The sequence below is a fragment of the Antedon mediterranea genome, chromosome 10, assembly GCF_964355755.1.
Source record: "Antedon mediterranea chromosome 10, ecAntMedi1.1, whole genome shotgun sequence".
NCBI lineage: Eukaryota > Metazoa > Echinodermata > Crinoidea > Comatulida > Antedonidae > Antedon > Antedon mediterranea.
In genome coordinates, this window is record NC_092679.1 from 16175191 (window position 1) to 16200268 (window position 25078).

General features: G+C 36.1%; 2 protein-coding genes across 5 annotated transcripts in view; both read left to right on the top strand.

Moving 5' to 3' along the window:
• Nucleotides 1-19269, top strand: part of LOC140061173 (uncharacterized) — a 42160-nt gene extending 22891 nt beyond the window's left edge. For both annotated transcript variants that reach the window (XM_072107655.1, XM_072107656.1), the window contains exons 5-17: nucleotides 1752-1868; nucleotides 2879-2921; nucleotides 3150-3307; nucleotides 4093-4245; nucleotides 5419-5520; nucleotides 5763-5948; nucleotides 6130-6326; nucleotides 11602-11704; nucleotides 12100-12922; nucleotides 15880-16176; nucleotides 16453-16741; nucleotides 17811-17868; nucleotides 18008-19269. In XM_072107655.1, the coding sequence (XP_071963756.1) occupies nucleotides 1752-1868; nucleotides 2879-2921; nucleotides 3150-3307; nucleotides 4093-4245; nucleotides 5419-5520; nucleotides 5763-5948; nucleotides 6130-6326; nucleotides 11602-11704; nucleotides 12100-12922; nucleotides 15880-16176; nucleotides 16453-16741; nucleotides 17811-17868; nucleotides 18008-18145 (2664 nt within the window). In that variant the 3' untranslated portion in view covers nucleotides 18146-19269. The remainder of the gene's footprint in view (nucleotides 1-1751; nucleotides 1869-2878; nucleotides 2922-3149; nucleotides 3308-4092; nucleotides 4246-5418; nucleotides 5521-5762; nucleotides 5949-6129; nucleotides 6327-11601; nucleotides 11705-12099; nucleotides 12923-15879; nucleotides 16177-16452; nucleotides 16742-17810; nucleotides 17869-18007) is intronic.
• Nucleotides 19270-19784: 515 nt separating this feature from the next.
• The window catches only part of LOC140060099 (uncharacterized), a 34946-nt gene continuing 29652 nt past the window's right edge, over nucleotides 19785-25078 (top strand). For all 3 annotated transcript variants that reach the window (XM_072106168.1, XM_072106169.1, XM_072106170.1), the window contains exon 1: nucleotides 19785-20170. The gene's annotated coding sequence lies outside the window, so the exon portion shown is untranslated. The remainder of the gene's footprint in view (nucleotides 20171-25078) is intronic.

Consider the following 25078-nt stretch of genomic DNA (forward strand, 5'->3'; position numbering starts at 1 on the left):
AATTTAAATAATAAAATTCAGCAATAACAACATATCATATTCTTCAGTTCAGGTCATAATGCCAACGTGAACACTTCCTTTTGTCCTCAACCTATCCCCTTAATGTTAATGTTGCACCACTTGCGCGGCGGATAACCAAACTCGTCAAAGTGACGAGTTACATGTCTAGTTGTTTAATAATATTTATAACATTGCATAAAATACCATATACCATGCGGCAGTATTCTAAAATACTAGATTTTTTTTTTCTGTACTGAAAAATATTAAGTAATTCCTAATTGGCTTAATTATAAGATAACAATAAGAAAACTGTAATCAAAAACATTATTAAATATTTTAATCACCCCTGGATGTGAACTTTGGTTTTAATATTTTTAATTTTTTAATAATTCAAGGGTCCACAGGCAGAGGAAGATGTCAAACTGACCTGACCTCCGTTATATCCATTGATGCTTATACTTCTGTGAGGACAGTATAAAAATATGTTGAAACAACAACATGAATAAACATTTTTTTTCTAATACATATTTGGACATGTATTTTGTAAGCCCCGCCCATTTATTAACTATAGTTTCTTGGATAATGTTAATTTCAACCAATTATCTGTTTACCATTCGTTAACACTATTACGCTACAGTATGTACATGCGTTAAGTTTTTATTAGTCGTAGACCCGAGAAGTCAATATTAGCTAATGTATTTTTACTGTACATCATTAATCAATATTATTATTGACAATGATAATTGTAGGTCATGTCTAAATGATAAATAGATGAATCAAGAAATAAAAATTAGATTTGTCTGATAGCTAAACATTTAAATCATTTAACCACTTGTAGCAATTCTTCTAATTTACGCATTTCCTTTTTACGCGATCTACAATTGTAATGAATTAAGCCAACTCCTGTTAGTAATAACATACCAAAGTTCATAACACTGTAAAGACCTGTAAAGTTAATTACGCACTAACTGAATTAGGAAAGCGGGATTCACGATCTTTTGTGAATCGCCCTGGAGCTAAATTAATTTCTCGTATTTGATCTTGATGCCTTTGTTTGAGGGGGTATGAATAATAACGAAGGGTGTGTGAAAGTTTAGTGTAGTCGGTACGCGTGTAATCACAGTTGTCATCACGCATCCTGATGAGTAGTGCATCACACTAGCGTTATCCCTTTCGCAAGTGTTCTCTCGATGACGACACAGTGTTTTAATAGGATGACTTAACATCAATATCCTATGTATATAAGTGTTTGTGTAAATGCTGAGCCACTAGGTGCTAGGTTATCTTGGACATTACTAACAATGACTATTTTAGCAAAGGAAGATATCAGAAAGGTTTGTTTTTAGTTTTTAATTTAATGTCTATTTCTGTTGTTTGTTTGAAGAGATCAAATGGATATTAATTGTTACTTTTATTCAGCAGCAAATTTAATCTCTAATTGCAGAGGGGGTTGCACTTTGGTGCACGCTCTCCTCTTTTGACAGTTAAAATGAAATTATAAACTATTTTTTTATGTCTATTTTTCAAAGACTATTAATATTTTTAATATTTATATGTTAGTGCTCTCCCCCTTTGAAAAATACTTGATCCATCTGTGATATTTTGCTTTGTTAATTTTATAAGCAATTCAAGTCACTTCTAAAATCTCACTTATTATTATATAGAATTTAAACTTGTACTGTTGCAAATGAATTGGTTATAGTGTATATAATGTCCATCTACAATTAATTTTTATTTTTTTTACTTTGCAGAAATCAGCTACAAACGGTAGTATTCATACAACTGAGTCATATAGTCAACATGCATCAGAGTTGTCAAGACCAAGTAGTGGCAAGTCAATGATCCCACCAGATGCTATTAGTACACAGGTAGGTTGCTTATCCTTAAAGACCATTACAAGTTCAATACTAATTCAAGACTATTTCTAATTAAAGACTTTTGAGTATTTTAATATTAACATGATTTTTATAATATGTTAATATTGATAAATTAATTTTATTAACATTTTCTATCTTGTATCCCTTTTACAATACTGGCAAATATGTGGAGATTTGGAATTGTATAACCCGAGTCGCTGAAATACATAATTGTAGGCTAGTGTAAATAGCATAAAAATTACCCAGGTTGCATCAACGGCAAATTAAGCCCGGACATACCCATGTTCGTAATATTAACAGTCACACTTTCCCAGTTGGTTGTTATTCATGCTTTTGTTTAAATTTTAGAAAAAAAAAAAGTTTCTTTTATTTTATTCAACCGAAACCAACATCGATAATTACCGCCACTAACAGGTTTTTTTCTATATGTAAAATAAAACTTGTTGGTATAATACGTAGGCCATTACTAGGTATTGGGTAACCAGTGTCATTCCTGATTACTGAAATTGAATGAAAAAAAAATCATCCGAACACAACTTTTTACCTTGTAGTGTCAAAGGGTATTAGGCTACAATATATACCTTATTGAATTAAAATTTTTTCTAAAAATATTTAAATATCACACCCTATTTTGTATTTCAGCATTTAAGGGTTTATATCTACTTATGACATAATTTAATTTCAACTATTTAAATCATTAATTACCCATACACAATTAACAATAGCCTTTATTAGGATGGTTTTCATTAAAAATATAAATAGTTGTTTTATTTTGGGTTCATTTCACTGTCTGTGATTCACTTCCCGTACATTTTAGCTTTGTTCACTTCTTGCCAAAAGACACAAGCTGTCAGTTTTAATTACACATTTTAATGATATTAATTAAGTTGCAGGAAGTTATTGGTTATATAATGGCAATGCTTATGTAATGTGTATATAATTCCATGTTCATTGTGATATGCGTTTCCTGCTTTTAATTATTTGAATTCTTTTGTTTTCAGTCTTTCAATTCTTTGAATAGCCTTAAAAGACCTGAATCTATTGGTAAGTACTAGATAAGCAATAGAATACCAAACCTGTAGCCATGATTGTTACAGGGTGTGGGAGAGGTTGGAAGAGGAGGGGTAAAGGGGTTACTGGACAGATACTGAAGAAAACACGTTTTAGCTTAGCCTAGAAATTTACCTAAATAGCACTGATCAAAAATTGTATATTTGCTATCAATTTGATGAGGATATTTCAAAATAAATATGTTTGTTTTCTCACTTTTAGCTACGTATCGTTCAAACGAGTCCTACGAAATGAGAGGAAATCAAAGCTGTCCTGTTACTATGAACATTGTGTCCGAACCTGTCTTGCCTGGTAGCATGACCCCTAGAGGTCAAGAAGAAAACAAACCAATTGTAATGCAACGAATTGATAACCTAATGGTCAGTGATTTTAATTTTTTATTAACAATTGTTTATTTTCAGGTACCAGTCGAAAGCTATTACAAATACATACAGTATTTTATAATTTATAAATCCATAATTAAGCATATGTAGACTCATATATTTATAACATTTTCAATAAAATGGGAGAATCAATGTTCTAATAGTAGAATTTTTTAACAATTGTCACTGCCCTCACCCTACTTGAAACACCGGTTCTCGTCAGATCACCGAAGTTAAGCAATGTTGGGCCTGGTTGCGTTGTGGATGGGAGACCGTCTAGAAATCGCGGCGGGTGCTGTATATACTGGAGAGTGATGGTGTAATGGTAATATTGGACTAGCATGTGATAGGCATGGGTTCGAGGTTATGTGTACCATACTAATTGCATCCTTAGGCAAGATGCTTTACTCTCATTGCCTCATCCTTCGGATGGGATGTAAAGCCGTTGGTCCCGTGTACTTAACAGTGCACGTTAAAGAACTTGGTACACTATTCAAAAAAAGTAGGGGATCGTCTCCCGGTGTGCTGATCTGGTAGGCGCTGCACTGCTGGCTGCCGTGGGTCCGTGGAGGGCCTAATCCGAATTTCCTCAGTTTCCAGTTAAGCTTGAGGACAAATATGAATACCTTTACCTTTACCTTTATGTCTTGACAGGGCATTGTATCCGTGGTAGAGCATAAATAAAATGTCTATTACCTTGTCTGTTGTAACTCCAGGCATAAATTATTTTTTTATGTACTTCTATAACAACTCTGAATTAATTAATTTTCTTATATTTGTAGTCAACAACACAGCTAGATTCTCGTGGCGTGTCTCAGCAAGGAGTTCACGTTAGAAGAGACCAACTCACTCTGGAAAAAAGCAATAGATATGCAGTTAGACCAGAACCGCGGAAGAAACCGGTATCAGCTTGGTCAAACGCTAGAAACTTTTCAGTGAGTTAAAATTACTATATTATCAAAATACAATTGTGAATGACTCTTGTTTAGTTGTAAATTATAAGTTTAGAAAACTATATTTTTGATTGTTTAATTGTTTTTATAAATTAATTCAAGATGTAAAAATACTTTTGAATAGGCCATTTCACAGTTTTAATGAAGTTAATCACTTTCATAGGAAAAAAAACCTGAAAAATATAACGGACCAAATAAACGGTTACATATAAACCCATTGACTTTCAGTCAATCTGACTATTTTTCGGTTAAATTACAGATTTTTCAGGTTAAAACATTTTTTTCCGTTGCAATTTTTGGTCAAAGTGAATAATTATTATGTGACATTAAAATGGCATATCCAACTAAACAAATTATTTTCAGGGGGACAATATATCTTTAAATTCATTTTAACCACAAGAAATTATCGTAAAAAAAGTTGTTTCTTCAAGTGTATATAATAAGCTAACAATGCACTTAAGTAGCATTGTTTTTTTCTCCTATTAAAAAAATCAGGAATTTGAACTCTGTAACAAAATACATACTTTGATTGGGATTATCCGCATCATTAGGACTTTCCTTACACTCAAATAGTTGTGTTCCTTTGGTTGTTCAGCTGGAAAAATTGTTACAAAGTAACAAATAGTGTGAAAATATGGAACTTGTGTAACATTTTTGTACCAATCTAAATAGTGTATTTAATGAGGGTGGGAAGAAAGGGGAATTTATAATGCATAACAAACAATTTGATTTAATGATGTCATTGAATATTTTACTTGTGAGAGGATAATGGTATTGTTTAAAGTTATTTTCTTTTTTAAAAGTGCCAACAAATTGATATTAATATTATATATACATTTATTCAGTTATTTGACAATAACTGCGTCCCGCACTAGAAGCAATGGCTTGTGTCATGAGGTAGTAGTGAATTAGTTTTTATCTAGCAATATTATATATATATATTTCAATTTTTTAGTACAGTCTACTCATTTACATACCCCTCAATCTGAGAGTTGTTTGTAAATGAAAAAGAATAAAAAGGTTTGGAAAAAGGCACCTGCAATTAAAAATCATATGTAAAATGTCAGGATATAGATAAAAACATTGTTGATTGTCATTGTTGGCTTTGTGATTTTGTTTCTATTCATAATTCTTAATATTTATTTTTTCTTGCAGAAATCAAGGCTTCAAGTGAGGGAGGAGTTATCAATGACTGTGGAGGATAGACTAAAAAACTTGTTAGATAGTCCAGCTCCAGGGGGCAGCATTCATTATCAGGTATTTATTATTGCTATAGCGCAATGGGAATTGTTAGTGGCATGGGGTCAATCACTCTCGTAAGGTATACTGACTGAAGAATTTAGTGCCCGAATGGCAGCTGGATAAAAGGTGTTACGAAACCTATTTGTATGAGAAATGACGTTTAGACTTTGTTTTATATACCCGAATAAACTAATTAAAATAAAGTCATAATATTTTTTTCAGTGATTTTTCATAATTTTTTATTTCACTTATTACAGGAAAACTTTGATGACGGTGAATTGATTCAACCGCCTCCGCCACAAGCAAGATATAACTATGGTTACGTGGATGATGAAGATGAAAATAACAATATGGATGACGAGAACAAAATCAATGATATGTTAGATAACCCAAATAAGTTCAAAGCGCCAACTGACTGGGATCGATATGTTTCAGGATACATAGTGAGTTTAATTACTATAGGGTGGTCTGTACATGAAATTTGGGGAGAAGAGGAAAAAAAAGATTTATATATTAATTAATCAATAGAACCCCCATTAAGGGGACAAATTCAGAAACCAATAAAGTGTCCCCTTAATAAGGGTTTATTTATGTAATAATTGTTTAAATCTTAACATTTTACAGCCGTCACATGCTGAGGAAAAACTGGAAGGCCCAAGAGCTCAAGCGTTGCTTGATCGGCCCAAGATATCACCTAGAGAAGAAACGCCAACTCAGAGACCAGACCCCACTTTCAAATCGCCCCCAACTCAACACATGGGACAAAACAGGCATGAAAACAATTTACCAGGATATTTTAGTAGCAATAATGAACAGGAAAGGTACGTTTAAAAAAAGGTCTTATACCAACATTTTAAAATTATCTTATGTTTGTAATATGCAGTGTTTTATATTTTAACATTTTGTTAACCTTATATTATATATATTATATTTACAGCAATAGACAAGTCTTGCAAAACGCGAACATTTCTAGTAAACACGCGTAAAAAATATAAATGTTTTTTTTTATTGTTTCGTTTGTCTGTTCAAAATAACAGGCTAAAAATTGTGGCAAATTTAAGACCAATGCGGGTCAAATTTGAAAAGGGGGGTACCTATCTCTTGTATGTTAACAACAGTGAAAACTCATGAGGTAGATTTTGCTAAGTACACTTGTCACAGAATTTATGGCGATATGGTGAGCATGCGGCGAAATCGTAAATATTGCAATACGTTGTCAAAATATGGTTTATTGGTGAAGTTTGTAAAGTCTGGTGTTAAACGAAAGAAATGAGACAGAGAGACAACCATGTAAGTTACGATAAGTACAAGTGTTTAATGGCAAAACAACACGTCCTTTATATACAGTAATACCTAGCACGCCACCACTCAGGTGTGTATGCAAATTGGGGTCTAGCGCCACCATATTACATCCCCCTTATCGACAAAAATAGAAAGTTTTTTTTTTAGATTTTTTAGAATATAAACATTTAGAATATATAACAACATCCCCTTCACAGCAAACTTGAAACAACATACTAGCAAAATATCATACAGTCAAAAAAAAAAAAAAAATTAAGTTATAAATGTTCGCAATATCGTTACAATTTTGAGGTATTCGTAGTTCGTATCATGGTTTATATCGATCAGGGATTTTCACTTCCCGTCCGGACCTTGTACGAATTATAGGTTGTTCTGGTTCGATCTCAGTTCTGCTCACATCTGGTTTATCCTGTGGGTCTGGGTTGAGAGGTTTGTTAGGTACGGTTGTTTCTTGTAGTACAGGCGTACTGACTGGTATTTCTCGGATGTGTTGTCGATTTCGTCTGGTGATTTTACCATTAGGACTCTGTACGAAGAATGATCTTGGTTCGTCAGCTATCCGATGTATAGTGGCAGGATCCCAGCATTTAGAACTCTGGTTCTGGATTCTGACCTGTTGACCTGGAATTAATGGGGTTAGTTCATTTGTACGAGCATGCAAGTCATAATAATGCTTTTGAACTTCTTGCCTTTTCTTCAATTCGTCGTATATTTTGTCAGAGTCATTGGTGTTGGTTAGGCTTATCTTTGTTGGTAGACTGCATTTCAATTTTCTTCCCATTAATAATTGAGCTGGACTGGGAAGAGATTGACTAACTGGTGTAGATCTCCAATGAAGAAGTGCAAGTTCATAATCGGTTGACGATTGTTTAGCTTTCTTTAATATTGATTTTACCGTCCGTATTTGACGTTCGATGTACCCATTACCTTGGGGTCGTCTGGGTGAAGAAGTTGTATGATCGAAACTCCAGGCTTTAGCAAATTCTTTGAACACGAAACTGGAAAAATGCGGGCCATTATCGCTTACAACTTTAGATGGAACGCCATGTTCGCCGAATACTTGCTTGAAAACATCGATGACGACTCTGCTTGGACTAGATTCAGGTAGTTTGCGAATGATCGGATACTTCGAGTAATAGTCCGATATAATTAGCCATTGATGATCGTCGAACGTAAACAAATCAGCTCCAAGTACGCTCCATGGTTTAGTTGGTATGTCATGTTGCAGGAGAGGCTCGGACATTTGTGATGGTTGGTGCTGTTGACATATAGAGCATGATTGAACTAATTGGTCAATGTCTTTATTGATGTTCGGCCAAAATACAGTGTCCTTAGCAAGTAGTTTTGTTTTTTCTTGACCAAGGTGGGCGGTATGTAATTGTAGCAGTATATCACGTTGCATAGTTGAGGGTATTACGATGCGTTGAGCTTTAAGCACAAGGCCGTTGTCGGTTGACATCTCGTCTCTGTAACTCCAATATGGTCGCATATCTGTCGGTAACTGTTTGATGTTTTCCGGCCAACCATTGGTGATGATGCCTTTAAGTTGGTTTAGGATTGGGTCTTCGGTGGTTTGTTGTTGAAGTTGAGTTACTTTTTCTGTGGAGAAACGAACAAGATCAACACGCACATCCAAATCAATGATTTGATTATTATTCATATTAGGCAAACGTGATAAGCCATCGGCAAGTTGATTTTTGACTCCTGGTAAATGTTCAATAGTAAAATTATATCCTTGTAATTTGATCAGCATCCGTTGTAATCTAGGAGGTGCAGATGTTAGTGGTTTATTTGTTATCATTATCAATGGCTTATGATCCGTAATAACGTGGAAACTTCGTCCAAATAAAAAGGTGTGAAATCGTTGTACTCCAAATACAATGGATAATAGTTCTCGCTCGATACATGCATAACGTTGTTCAGTGTCTGTAAGGCTTTTACTTGCATAAGTAATTGGTTTGAGTTGATCGTTACAATCATATTGTAACAGTGTGGCCCCTAATCCACGTATGCTTGCGTCGCATTGAAGGATGACAGGTTTGTTTACATCATAATATTGTAGTAACGTTGTTTCGGAAACTTCGCGTTTTAAAGCTTCAAATGCTTTTGCATGATGTGTTTCCCAAAGGAACTCAACGTCCTTCTTAAGTAGATCTCTCAACACTGTTGTTTTCGTGCTGAAGTCTTTAATGAAACACGAGAGGTAAGTCATAGTTCCAAGAAATTGTTGAAGTTCTGTTTTGTTTGTAGGCTCAGGCATAGCTCTTAAGTCTTGAACTTTCTTGGGGTCTGGTTTAATTCCCTTATTGGTATAAACGTTACCAAAGAATGTTATATTATCTTGTTTGATGTGACATTTGGTCGAGTTTAAAACGAGGCCGGTTTGTTCTGCAACTTTCATGAAGTTAATCAGGTTAGCATCATGTTCTTGTTCAGTGGAACCAAATACTGCTATGTCGTCTGCAATTCCACAAACACCTTTGCATTTTCCAATGATTCGATCCATCTCAAGCTGAAATATATCCTGGCTCACAGACAATCCGAAAGGCAAACGCTGGAAGCAATAGCGTCCAAAGGGTGTTTGGAAAGTGGTAAGTTTCTGGCTGTCGTGATCTAACTTTACTGACCAATAACCAGCTTTGGCATCGAGTTTGGAAAAAAACTTTGCGTTGGCGAATCTATGATTTATTTCTTCAAGTGTCGGAATTCTGTGTTGCGGACGGACAAGTGCCATGTTTAAATATTTAGGGTCCAAACAAACACGAATGCTACCATCTGTTTTTGTCACATACGTTAGTGAGCTTACCCACTCTGTTGGCTCTTCAATTGGCTTTATGATATTTAACTGCTCCATCTTTGAAAGTTCAGCCTTTATCATTTCCTTTAAAGCAATAGGTGTACGTCTCGGTGCATTCATTCGACTGGGAACGTTAGGATCAACAACAAGCTTGTGTATCGTTTTGAATTCACCAATACGATCAAACTGGTCAGGGTAAAGTTTAATAAGTTCTTCGATGTTATTAACTACGGGATTGTATTTGGTTGGTGTGTTGTTGATATTACAGTGCAGTGTTACAATGCGGAGTTGTTCGCATGTTGGAAGACCGATTACAGCTGGGCCTGGAACATCAACAACAAAAAATGTGGTACTCAACCATGTAGAGTTCTCGTAACAGCAATGTATTCTTGTTGTACCAAAACATTTTATTTTTGTATCGTTGTAAGCCGTCAAAACGTTCTGCGTGGCTTCCAATGCATTTGGTTGTGGGTAGCCTTTTGTATTCAAATTGTACGGGAACATGTGACGGTATGTTCTAAGTGGGAGCGTGTTTGCTTGTGCGCCAGTATCAACTTTTAATTGTAAGTTATGCGTGCCTGGTCTGCCGTCAAGTTTTACTTTGAGATTTGCGAAAGCTTCGTCTCGGGGTTTCGGTCCGTCTTGGAAACAGAAACTGGATACTTGTATAGAGGAGAAAGAAAATGATTCAAATTGCGTATTCATGCAATCAGTATCGTTATCATCAGTATGCGTCTGTTCAGACTGTTCCAAATAATGTACATTTCTATCATATCCATAAGGGCGGTTGCGTTGGTATCTACCCCGTTGTCTTGGGGATTGACCCCGTCGGTAACGTTGGTGGTTTTGAGCATAATTAGTTCTATATTTTGGTCGACTACGATGATCTTTAAATTTACTGGTTAGACAAAACTTAGCCCAATGGCCATTCTTACCACATGCTCTACATACGTCATCACGAGCAGGACAGTCCTGACGGTCTAAACGGTGATCTGTGCCACAATTCCTACATTTTTGTTGTTGGTAGAATAGTGATGAAACGTTAGCGATTTGTCCTTGCCCATGCATAGATTGTAGTTCACTTATATGGGCGGCGGAGGCTTCGTAACTCCGACCAAGTTTGAGCGCGTCTTGAACATTAAATCCTTTTGGTTTGTTCATTAGATCTTTCTGTAATTCCGGTATGGGAGTACTAGCAATTATCTGCTCTATCAATCGCTCATTCAATTCACTATCGTTAAAATCACATTTCAGAGCAAGCAATTTGCATCGGTTAATAAACTCATCCAACGACTCCCCTTGTTTTTGTGTGTATTTCCTTAGCTTCAATCGACAAATACGAAAGTTTTCTGAAGGTTCTAATTGCTCAAGAAATTTCTTGAAAATAGTAGCTGGCTCCTTTCGCTGCTCTTCCGTTAATGTCCATGTATTATATCTGCGAAGACCTTCTTCGCCTACGGCAAGAAGTATCAAAGGGACTTGTCGATCTGCGTCTGTACCTTTGACTTGGAAATATAATTCAACACGTTGTTGAAATAACTTAAACGAATCTGCCGCATTTGGCGAGCTCCAATCAAAACGTGGAACGTGTTCAGTCATTGTTGACACGAGATATATACAATACCGGCTGTACTACCGTGGTGGTATGCTGGCTGTGTTGTGTTTATTTCGGCCTAGCATGCACAGAAACGGCTATTAATTGTTGCGTTTTGTCTTCACTGGTTATGTTTTAAAAAAAAGTAAAGATACGTAATCCCGCTTCTGACACCATGTAAAGTCTGGTGTTAAACGAAAGAAATGAGACAGAGAGACAACCATGTAAGTTACGATAAGTACAAGTGTTTAATGGCAAAACAACACGTCCTTTATATACAGTAATACCTAGCACGCCACCACTCAGGTGTGTATGCAAATTGGGGTCTAGCGCCACCATATTACAAAGTTGTCCTTTAATATTGATTTTATTAATAATAATAATAATGATTTTTCGCCAACAGATTAAACTCAGCGTATCCTATTTACAGTGAACCAAATCAGGGACAGTATCCATCTTGGTATAAACCTCATCAGAACACAACATCACACTACCAGACCTCACAGGTAGTTTATGTAGTGAATCACAAATTGTACTAGTCATTCAAAATGTATTTTGTATGTATACTCTCTATTGTAGTACATAATTTAAAATACATTTTGTATTTCTTATATTTTGTTGTATTTAATATATGTATATCTAGTTCCCTACAGTCAGAGGTAAATAAAGTTTTACTTTAATTTGAGTTGAACCTAATGCAAAACACCAAAAATTATTAAACCTCCAGAACTGAAATATTTCTCACAGAATGAGAATTGTTGTAGAAGTAATTCTTGTAAATGTGCCATTAGGGGGGTGGGGGGGAGTCTATCAAATATGCATACTCGGATGTAAAACAAAAATTCTTGGCTACACACTCCTATTTTTTAGTTTTTAATATAACTTTTTTTTTGTTTACTAGAATTTGAATCCACAATACACCACCAAAGATGGACACTTCCAAAAGTATCTGCCAAGCTACCAAGAACACATCAACAGACAGACACCAGACATAACCAGACAAACGGGACAAATGAGGATAAACAACTGGTGGAAGGAATACGAAGGACATCCACAGCAGTACAATGGTGAAAGAGATGGCAGAGATTACAACCTGGAGACAGACCAGTATAAAGAATCGGAGATGGCACAGGAAAAGAAGCGAAAGCTTCCATATGTGAATCAAGTTAATAATCAAAGTGAATTTGATGATTCTAAAATGGCTAAGCTACGTGAAAGAAATCCAATGCAAGAGAGAATATCGTTTTATGATGACTTAAATTCACGAAATCATATTTCCGGATTACCTACTGATGAATTTCCAACACCGCAGTATAATAGTACTCCGTATATGCAACCACCACCACAGCATGAGTTTCAACCACGGCATGATAATTTGTTCGGTAATAAGTATTATTATGATGATTCCCCTGATTTTGATTTAAACTATGAGCCCAGTGACTGCTCTTCCAGGTCTCATACGCCCACGCTTCCACTGTTGTCACCAGGGAACACACCTCCTTCCTCTGTCGGTAGCTCTCCCATACTTGGCAGGTGTCGGAGATCTTTAAGCATTGGTGGACTGCCAGAGTCAATGCAAGAAAGACTTCTGAAGTTGGCATATTCAGGAAATACCAAAGAGACTAACTCAAGTAGAGAAGTAGTGAAGACGCCACTCGAATTAGAAAAAACAAAGAAGAAAACAAGCCGCAAACCATCATTTTTATCTTTTTCACAACGTAAACGTAAGTATGAGAAATACAGAATATTTTTCTGATTTCTTTTTATTTCTTATTTATTATGAAAATGGGGTGTAAAATTTAGCCTGAATAATAAATGTATACATTATCCAGTTGTTTGCTGTATCCAGAAGAAATTGGAAAAAATGTCAAGTTTATCTGGAGATGACTCAAAATATTGGGATTATCAGGAGATAAGAGGGGATGTTGAACCCACAAATGTGAAAACGCCCACAAATGTGAAAACAACCACAAATGTGAAAACGCATCACCCACAAATGTGAAAACAACCACAAATGTGAAAACGCATCACCCACAAATGTGAAAACAACCACAAATGTGAAAACGCATCAACCACAAATGTGAAAACAGCGCCCACAAATGTGAAAACGATCATCGCCCACAAATGTGATAACGCCCACAAATGTAAAAACAAGAGTGACTTTTTCGCCCACAAATGTAAAAAAATCAGATCAAATTTAATGCTAGATTCAGACAAACATTATATCATGATTGTATTGAGTTGTTTGTTCACGATACGTCTGTTAGGGTCGTCGTTAACACGTTGGATTATTATCATTTGCTGCTCGTGCGCGCGATATTTGCACGTTAACTCGTTTGTTTAATGAACGTAATAGTTCAAGACGATATTTGTTATTTGCTGCGCGCGTGCACGATACTTCAAGGTCAAGGCCATGTTATATCATTGTTGCTTCTACTGTGTGGTTGTTGGCTTACTATTATGTACGTATAGTTATAAGTCGATGTTCGATATTTTTTTTTTGCGCGCACACGATACAACAAGGTCAAGGTTAAATTGCTACTTGTATGTAGTGTGTGGTTATTAACTCGTTGGCTTACTGTTATGTACGTATAGTTCCAAGTCGATGCTCGATTCGATGTTTTGGGCGCGTACACGATACTACAAGGTCATATATCATTGCTGCTTGAAGTGCAGTTGGGCTTACTATATTATTAGTATTATGTACGTATTATAGCTCCAAGTCGATGCTCGGTGTACACGATACTACAAGATCAATGCTATACTCGTCGTTCAGTTATTGCAGTAGTTTTTACAAAACTATAACCACAAGATAATAATACAAGAGCTAGAGCAAGAACAACTAATAAAAGAATATTTCTTTATTTTAGAGCGATAAACAAATTGTAACATAGAATAATACCGTAACACCAATATCCAACCAAACATAATACATGATACGATAGTATCAAACTTGTCACGAACATGTATTCTATAAAACATACTATGAAATCTATAACAATTATACTAATGGACAAAACTTCCTACTATAGGCCTACTACTATTTACATTCGTGGTTTAATCTGATGCTTATTGTTTAATTTGTATATCTATTTTTAGCGGATAATTATAAAGATATACGGAGAATAATATTACCTATTGAATGCATTACAATTTAACTGATTTACTATCAAACGTATATTCGAAAATTTTTATGTATAATATAATTATAAGTAAATAAGTCAACGTACAAGGTATAACGGTATTGTTAATGAGGAACAAACTGGCTTCATGAATTACCTAACAAAATATTTAAGGAGGAGTTGCAATGCGATTAAATAATGTTATCTACTAATAGTAGGCGTACACTTGATTGGAGATGCCTATAACACTGTATGAGCATTAGAAGTCATAACAGTAAGCCAACGAGTTAATAACCACACACTACATACAAGTAGCAATTTAACCTTGACCTTGTTGTATCGTGTGCGCGCAAAAAAACATCGAATCGAGCATCGACTTGGAACTATACGTACATAACAGTAAGCCAACGAGTTAATAACCACACACTACATACAAGTAGCAATTTAACCTTGACCTTGTTGTATCGTGTGCGCGCAAAAAAAAAATATCGAACATCGACTTATAACTATACGTACATAATAGTAAGCCAACAACCACACAGTAGAAGCAACAATGATATAACATGGCCTTGACCTTGAAGTATCGTGCACGCGCGCAGCAAATAACAAATATCGTCTTGAACTATTACGTTCATTAAACAAACGAGTTAACGTGCAAATATCGCGCGCATGAGCAGCAAATTATAATAATCCAACGCGTTAACCACGACCCTAACAGACGTATCGTGAACAAACAATTATTGAAACAACTCAATACAATCATGATATAATGTAGTACCTCGATCAAAATTGTTTGAGTCTAGCATTAAATTTCATCTGATTTTTTTTTTTACATTTGTGGCCGAAAAATTCTCATTTTTTTTTACATTTGTGGGCGTTATCACATTTGTGGGCGATGATCGTTTTCACAATTGTGGGCGCTGTTTATTACATTTGTGGTTGATGCGTTTTCACATTTGTGGTTGTTTTCACATTTGTGGGTGATGCGTTTTCACATTTGTGGTTGTTTTCACATTTGTGGGTGATGCGTTTTCACATTTGTGGTTGTTTTCACATTTGTGGGCGTTTTTACATTTGTGGGTTCAACAGGGGAGGAGGTCTAAATCTAATATATTTTTATTGCATACACATCCAACAGCAAAAAACTCACCAATTACAGGATGGATAAACTATAACTATCATGCTTATTCTTATAACTAAATCTCATTGGAGGCATTTGACGGAGCGGAGTAGAAAGAGTTACATTTGACTAATTCAGGATTGAACTTGAATTGGAAGACAGGCACATTATCCAAGCTACAGCTCCACTATATCAACCAATTGTTCCATTTGTATTGTGCCATTCCACCAATGATTCTCATATAATAGTATTAAGCTGTCTACACTATCAAACTTCATGTGACAAAAAAAATGTGATGTGTATATATATGGACATGATGACATCATATCACTACCATAATTAGGCATACCACACTTTTTTGGACAAACTAGTTTGATAGTGTAGACAGAGCTTTAGAATAGTAACTGTAATTGAAAATTATAAATTTATGTCTTTGCAGTAATAAAAAAAAGAGTTGAAGCTGACGAAAACCACGAAGACCCAGAAGACTCGGCAAGCGAGAGTGTAATGGACACAAGAAGGAACGCCAGTGAACTAGAACAGAAGGAAGTGGAGACATCACCATTAAACGCTGACACTGTAAGAGCTCAGTTACTGCAACTTGAAACCATGTACAAAGACATTATTCAACTAATCGGTACAGAGAAGCAATCTGAGAAATCGTCAAAGAAGAATTTCCTAAAGAGGCGAAATTTGAGTAAACCATCGACACCGAGAGGAATCACAAAATCTAAATGTAAATATTTTAGTTTTTTAACCAATTAGGAAATTATTAATGATAATGATGTGATAAATTAATGAAATTTGACATTTTTTCTTTGGTTTTTAATCTAATTTCCTATCATTTGAATTACCCAATTCAATATGTAGTTGTATTGAAATTTTATTTTAATATTTGTAGTGTAAATAGAACAAATTATTGTACATACAGTATATTCTATTTTAAGCCTATTGAACTTAAAGTAATTATGTAAAGCCAAGTTAAGATACTAAAAAACTTAATATCTTTTAGCTGGAGGCAGCCGACCATCAAAACAACGAGAACGTGATCTGAAAACCGTCAACAAAAGGTTCTCTCGAGTCGAATCGCACGTCGTTACGCTGGCCAGAAGTGTGGCGCACCTCTCCTCGGAGTTACGCACACAAAGCTCTGTACTTCGTGAAGTGGAATTACTGAGGCATGAAGTGAACCAGTTACGAGATATGCAAATGATGAATGTCAATGAATTATTATCATCACCGAAATTCCGACCTATTTTACCTCAGTGTGCAAACCCTCAAAGAATAAAGAAACTAACAAAGTAAGTGTTGATCTTTCCATAGTCAGTTTTCAAATCAACATCAGGCACTCTGAGAGTATATATATCGGATCTGGGATGTTTTGACATATAAGCATTTCAGCCCAGTTTGCCCAGGGCGTTTAGGCCAACACATCCCTGGGTCAAATTGAATTGAATTTTATGAGTTAAAATGTCCACTTTTGTATGAGGCAAAGCGGAGCTTAGCACAATCAGACCATGGACCTATAATTTAGAATTTAGGTCCATGATCAGACTTTCACTAATGGAAATATAATACCCATTTATACCAATTATTACTTGTACCATGCTTGTACAGTATATCAACCAACTCTCATGAGGGCCGGCAAGGCTAATAACAAATGCAACACATTAATTGTTGACAGTGGAGTGTTATTAAATATGTAGCTCCTCCTACTAAAATAATCATATAGTTTTGATTGAATCTGATTGTCTATTAAGTATAGGTATGCAGGAAATAGTTGGATTATTTCCTTAATAGTGACATAGGTTTTACCTCTTTGATTCAAAGCATATCCTGCAATCAAATTTATCTTTTATCTTTGCATTAAATGTACTGTATGTACAGTACTATATAAAAGCATGTTTCCATTTAACAAATCTTTAAAACTCTTGCACACGGTCATCTAATATGACTCCCAGATAATACACATGCAAAATTAGCTCTATAGAGGAAGATAGCAAGAAAGCAAAAAGACCCATTTTAAGACCGAAGAAAATGGACAAAAATGATACAGGATGACTTGAAATTACACACCCAGCCAACGACAGGATTAAATGGCACAATTTGGTGGCATATGCACTATGACTAACGACTATGAAGTTTATTAATATATAGTCACCTAATCATCAAGAACTTAGAGCAATTTGTAAATCCATGGTTAACTGGCGTGCTTGGGTTGTTAAGTCTCAATGCTAATCCGCAGCCTAGAGTTCAACATACAAAAATGTGTACGCCACATATATAAATTGACCATACTTTGAGTCTCAACATACCCTTATACCTCCATAAATCCTAGCCACTATATTAAATTTTACATTTCTTTTTTAGATTTTTTGGTGAAGAACCGCCACTTCTGGCCATGTTTCTCAAGGAATTAGGCTATCAGGTAAGTTTGTAACAGAAAAATTATTTTTAAAATACTTTTGAAATCTTTCTAATCACATTAGTACTGATAATAGATTACAATCATTAATATTAATGACACTGACAATGATGACAATAATTATGATTATCATATTTTTCAGAAATACGCTGCAAATTTCGAGAAAGAAGGAATTGGTATGATTGAGCTTCCGTACTTAAGTGAAGAACGATTAGAAAGTATTGGCGTTCCTATTGGCCCACGTCTACGAATTCTGCAAGAAGCTCAACTAATTGTCTAATAGTTTTTTGGTGCTCAGAGCAATTTCAGTTATAAACAAAGACTTGATGTCCATTTCGCTGTCATGAACAAACTGCTCAATACTAAGCTGTGAGTTTATGCAAAGCAACTGAAGAAAGTTAAATTTGATCAACTAAAGACATTGGACTTGATTCAAATTCATATTTGGTCATGCTTAGCTATCATATATAAGCCAGCCAGTTTTATGGCCTGTTTCACACTAACAGACAGCAAACCAGATCTTGGAGATCACTCGCTATAGGTTTATTCACATTGATCTTTGGTCATGCAATAGCTATCATGATTAAGCCAGCCAGTTTTATGGCCTGGTTCACAGACTGCAAACCAGATCTTGCTATTGGAGATCACTTGCTATAGGTTGATTCACATTCATCTTTGGTCATGCTTAGCTATCATGATTAAGCCAGCCTTGTTCACACTAACACTAGCAGACTGTAATCCAGCTATCATAGTTATTTGAGACCAAATAGTACAATAAATTCATTGAATATTTATCATTTTAATCCGTTTTAATTTTTGTTTTATTAAAACTGTTAAATTTATATATTTGCCAAACACACCATCATGGTATCCAGAAAATCAGCATTTAATTTTTTTAAAATAATTTTACTGACAAATTAAAAGTATATATTTGTAAATATCTTTGACAATGTTTTATACAACTTTAAAGAGAATATGATTGTAAATATGTTTTTTTATTGTTTTTAAGAGTCAGCAGGAATAAACAAAAACGGTGCTGATTAGATTTTTAGAATAGTTTGTGTTACAGGGGAGGCGTGGCATAATATGGGCAGAGGAGGCGTCGCATAATATGGGACAGGGGAGGCGTGGCATAATATGGGCAGAGGAGGCAAGATATAGAAGGGAAAGGTATTGTAGTAGGACAGAGTGAAAGATGCGATTGGGTATCTTCAAAAACACCATAAGAAAGCACATTGAAATTGAAATACATAATTTGTCTGTCTTTAAAAGATCTTCGATAATTATGCCAAAATATTTATTTATACAGTACTATACTATTTTTTCATTAAACAAGAAGCACTGATTATCATGTAACAATTTACAAACTGCGATATTTCTATTTTTTGGAAAATCTGAGAAGACTGAGCTGAATTTATATTTCTTACAATAAAATATTTTGGTAGGCCAATACTTGTCGAATTTTTCTCTTTTTGTTGTGTTGTGATTTTTTAATTTATTCAATAACTAGTTGTTATTAAGGAGCATTTCCATGGGGAGAATCGAATGCGTTGATTATTGCGCAGGCATATTAATATTTTCATCTACTTTTGTGACGTGAAAAAAGTGTGCAGCGTGAATGTTTTATTCAAGTGAATTTATTTGCTAATAGACAACATGCTTTATAATTTCCCATTTAAAAAATAAGTAAATTAATTCAATGTCTTCTGGAATATTATTTTAAAAATATATCTAAATTTATCCATTTATTGTTTATTCGGAAACAATTAAATATATAATTAATGGTAAAAGCACCTTGAATTAGTACTCTTCATATTTTTAATGTGTTTACACACAATTGACACACAATTTTAATTATCCATCATAGAGAAAGGACAAAAGTAGGCCTATGAAAATGAAAGTTTGGTATATAGAGTTCAATGGTTTTAAATGAATTTTATTTCCGTGAGTAAACACAACCAGAAAGAAGTTTACAGAAACTAAAAATAAACTAGTTGTATTGTAAGGTTGTCCGAGACTTAATTAAAGGTTAAAACTCCTACAGTACTATTTCAATTGTCAATGCGGATTAACAACATGTAAGAACGAACTTTCGGTCACATGAGAAACCGGAAATAACAGGTAAGACTTGATTTCCCACACTTTTCGGGGACAGCACACACGACACACGTACTACCACCAATGGTCGTGCGTGCTTAGATTGAGGCTAGATAAACACTGTTTTCGTTGATAAAAGTGTGACTAATAACGATTTAGTGGACTTATGGCGGAGACGGAACTTCCATAGGAAGTACAGTAGTAGAAGGTAACCATTTCGGTAATACAGTAGTTACTTTGATTTAACATAAACAATCGGCCTACTAGATAGGCTTAGCTTGGTACTGTTTTTTTTCCTGTCGGTGTCAGATGATACCTGTCTGTAGGCCTAGGCCCTGCTGGGCCTAGTTAGCCTCCCGAGGATACTTAGTTCTATTATAGCTAGGCTTAGCCTTAGGCCTATGTATTGACATATTGTAAGCAAATTTATCTGTTCTGGGTTAGGCTTATATAACTTACGAATAAGCTAAATACATGTCTATATTATAGCATAATCAATTTATTTATTTATTTCTTTATTCTTTATACTAATGAAGCCTCTTCAGTAGTAAACTACTGTTCTCCCACAGTGCTAAGTATGTTTAATTAACAGTGGCTGTGTGTGTATTAGAGTACACCGGTGTAACCCCTGCCTGATAGTCTTGAAGAATATACTAGATTTTTAAAAATCCACATGAGCTAGATGTGTACACTGGACCTACTGTTTATAGTCCTTATCAGAGTAGACTACCACCAGAACTATGGAGTGAGTGAGCCTCAAACCCTTGCCGATGTTATGGCTATGTAATTACAGTTCCACTGTTCCACTTAACCGCTGAGCCACTCACTTATTATAGGACTTCAGTGTTTGAAATGAAATTGACAATGCCTGAAAGTAGGAGTACAATCAGCTTTCAGAACAGTATTTCCAACATGTTACATTACATTCATTCATTTGGGATTTAAATTGGCCGCGATAAACGCAAATTCCGGTACTATCAACATCACTAGTCCACTTTTGACTTTACACAAAATTTATTAAATTAGATGTTCCAATACTATATGTACTGTATAGTTTACATTTTTACAAATTTTATTTAAAAATTATATATTTTTTTATTTGAAATTACTAATGTATTCTTTTAGTCTTTAAAATTAAGAAGAATGCTAAATTGTATATTACCGTATATTTCGGTGTATAAGTCGCACTTTTGACACGCAAATTTGACCTCTAAATTAAGGGTGCGTCTTATACACCGAACATAAATGCCTCACCACACAGAGTGTACATATTGTCACCTCGTTGGCTAGGCCTGAGTAGGCTAGGCCTAGCTACAGTATACTAACGTAACGGCAACCTGCTTCTGCCTAGTTTTCAAGGAATTTTAGCGTGATGTTATTCTAAATATGATGAAAAGATTTGTTTATTATGGAGCTGTTTTAGGCGCTCCGATTGGAATAGTATTTATTTATAGTTATACGCACGATCGCCGACCGCCGTACCCCCAGCGCAAGCCCTTCTTGGCGGCCACATGTTGTACGGTATTCGACAAGTATATTCTCCAAGTGATTATAGCATGGACCTAGCATACACACTTCTCGGATACATAGATACTAATCGAATATGATTGTCCGTGAAAACGTGCGCCCTCTCGAAATGATCGAGTGAGGCTAGCCCCGCCCACACACGTGCGTGTTACACATACGGTCATGCACTCGATGTTAGCGCTCTCGATGTTGCGGGTGCGAAACTCATGAATAACAAGTTAGAAACAACTTGTTGAGGCTGGGCGCGGCCGAGCCTAGGTAAGAAAAAACCTAAATAAAGGACGCCGTTGTAGATATAACAAAATATATTATTACAATAATATTGATTACAATTTTAAAAAAAACATTGTTTTGATGAAATATAAGGTGCGTCTTATACATCGACGATATAAAAAATACCGATATTTTACTCTCAGTTAGGGGGTGCGTCTTATACACAGGTGAGACTTATACACCGAAATATACGGTAAGTGAAATGGAATAAAGTATGGTGACGTTAAGCCTAAAAATTGTTAGTGCATCAGCACATATTTTGTAGTATATGCACGGGCACATATAATATATGCGTACTGCGCATATGGTCGGACGAGGTTAGCCTACAAAACGTTCTATACTATTGTTCATGACTACTAGTTGGTTTCATTAAATACGTTCATTATTATACTCATCTCAACGTACTTATTAATTTGTCTACGACGATACACGACACTGGCGACGAGGATACAGGCACATTTACATAGAAAGAAACGGAAGTATAATAATATTATAAAACTAAAGCCTAGGCTAGCAGTTTTTGATTTTCCAACAACGGCAACCGTAACCAAGGAACCGCACAGGCTAATAACGATTCTGAGCGCCCTGAACGTACAGAGCGAAGCGCGGTAATGGCAGCGGCTAATACCAGAATTCTATTAGAGGAATTCAACGTCCAGGATGGAGACATAGATACGTATGTGGACAGGCTGGAACAATATTTTGTGGCATTAGATATCAATGACGGAGGTAAGAAAAGAGCGATATTATTGAGTAGTTTAGGAGAGACTGGATACACAACGATACGAGATTTGTGTTTTCCTGATAAACCAAGTACAAAATCGTACGATACGCTCACAACCAAGCTCAAAGAGCATTACAAACCTACTCGAATAACGATTTCTGAACGATTTATATTCAGAAATGTAAAACAGACACCGGGACAGACTATTTCTCAATTTGTATCCCATCTAAAGAAAAAGGCGATACATTGTGGTTTTGAAGGAGAGGCATTGGAAAACGCACTGCGTGATCAGTTCGTATGTGGACTAATAAGTCAGAGCATCCAAAAGAAATTATTGACAAAGAACCATACGTTCAAGGAAGCAACAGACATAGCCATAGCCTCGGAGGCAGCAACAGCGAATATGAAAAGTATGTCGCACGATGGGGACAAGCCAATCAACCACGTTACGTCTAACAGCAGGAAGTCTACGAAAACTTATCAAGCGTCAAAACAAACACGAACGCAGAAATGTGACCGCTGTGGTATGAACAATCATACAAGAGATACGTGTAAATACAAAAACGCTACATGCTTTAAATGCAACAAACAAGGACACCTAAAATCAGAATGCAGGCAGTCGAGTAAATCAACAAAACAATATAAACCTAAATCCATCAAGCAAGTAGAAGCACCGGATTACGACGAAGGTAATGACGATTTTGTAGATACAATGTTTTGCGTAGGCATTAAGCAGGACAATTCGGTACCACCAATAACGGTACAGATGCGAGTTGATGATATAGATATTGATTTTGAAGTAGATACGGGCGCAGCAGTATCGATAATTAGCTTTGACGATTACGAAAGCAAGCTTAGCCATCTACCATTAAAGTCAGTAAAACGTACACTTCACGCATACACAGGTACTAAGCTCGATATAGCAGGAGAAATTAAAGTCACCGTGAACTATAGGGGCGAGAGTAACGTTCTCCCACTGATAGTAGTGAGAACACAGCGACGAAACTCACCACCCTTGCTTGGAAGAACCTGGTTAGAAGTGATTAAGTTGGACTGGAAGTCATTATTTCCACCATCGCTTGCTCAGAATTCGGTAGAAATAGATAACGATGTCGGTCAGTCATTCAAACGGAAGTTCCCAGAAGTTTTCCGAACGGAATTAGGTACGGTTCAGGGACACAAAGCGACATTACATCTAAAAGTGAACGCAATCCCAAAATTCTGCAAAGCTCGAAATGTTCCATTTGCGCTACGCTCCGCAGTTGAGGTAGAGTTAGACAGAATGCAAAACGAAGGAGTTATTTATCCGGTAGACTTTAGTCAGTGGGCAACCCCATTGGTATGTATTCCAAAGGCCGATGGCAGGGTACGTGTCTGCGGAGATTATAAAGTAACAGTCAACCCGAGTTTAAATTGCGACCAATATCCAATTCCGACCCCAGAGGAAGTTTTCACCAAGTTGGGAGGTGGAAAGCGATTCTCTAAGATTGATTTGAAATGTGCGTACCAGCAGTTAGTACTGGAAGACGAGGCGCAAGAGTTGGTAACGATCAACACGCACCGCGGATTATATCGATACACGAGGTTACCGTTTGGTATTTCGTCCAGTCCAGCCATATGGCAGCGATTCATAGAACAGGTGATAGCAGGACTTAAAGGAACATGTGCGATCATGGACGATGTTCTTGTTACAGGTGCGTCTGATAAAGAGCATATTAGTAATCTTGAGAAACTATTTGAGAGATTTAACAAGTATGGTCTCAGAGTGAAAGCTGAGAAATGCGCGTTTGTACAAAAGGAAGTAGTCTACATGGGACGTAAGCTATCAGCAGCAGGAATTCAACCGACAAACGATAAAGTGAAAGCCATCAAGGATGCACGAGCACCACAGAATGCAACAGAACTAAGATCCTGGCTAGGACTAGTTAACTATCACGCGTCATTTATTCCACGATTATCGACGATGATACATCCTTTGAATGAGCTGTTGGGAAGCAAACCATGGTCATGGACTGTCGACTGTAGTAAAGCGTTTAACGCGGTAAAGCGAATTATTAGCGAAGACATGATGTTGACGCATTATGACCCATTAAAACCACTGGAACTATACACGGACGCATCACCATACGGAGTTGGCGCAGTCATTTGCCACGTAAACGAGAACAATATCAAAACACCGATCGCGTACGCATCGCGAAGCCTGCATAAACACGAAAAGGGTTATGCACAACTAGACAAGGAAGCCCTAAGCATCATGTTTGGACTTCAAAGGTTTAGAACATACTTATACGGACGGAAATTCACGATAAGAACTGATCATAAGCCACTTGAACGCATTCTAGGACCTAAATCAGCTATTCCGACACTGGCCGCACAGAGATTACAGCGATGGGCAATCGTACTGTCAGCGTTCGAATACGATTTAAAGTTCATTCCTGGAAAACAGAACGTAATTGCCGACGCACTCTCACGTCTCCCAATGCCATACGAAGGACGGGAAGACGATGCAGTATATAACATAGCGGGGCATACATTAGACAATTTGCCAGTCACGAGTACGAACGTACAACAGCATACCAGGAAAGACCCGCT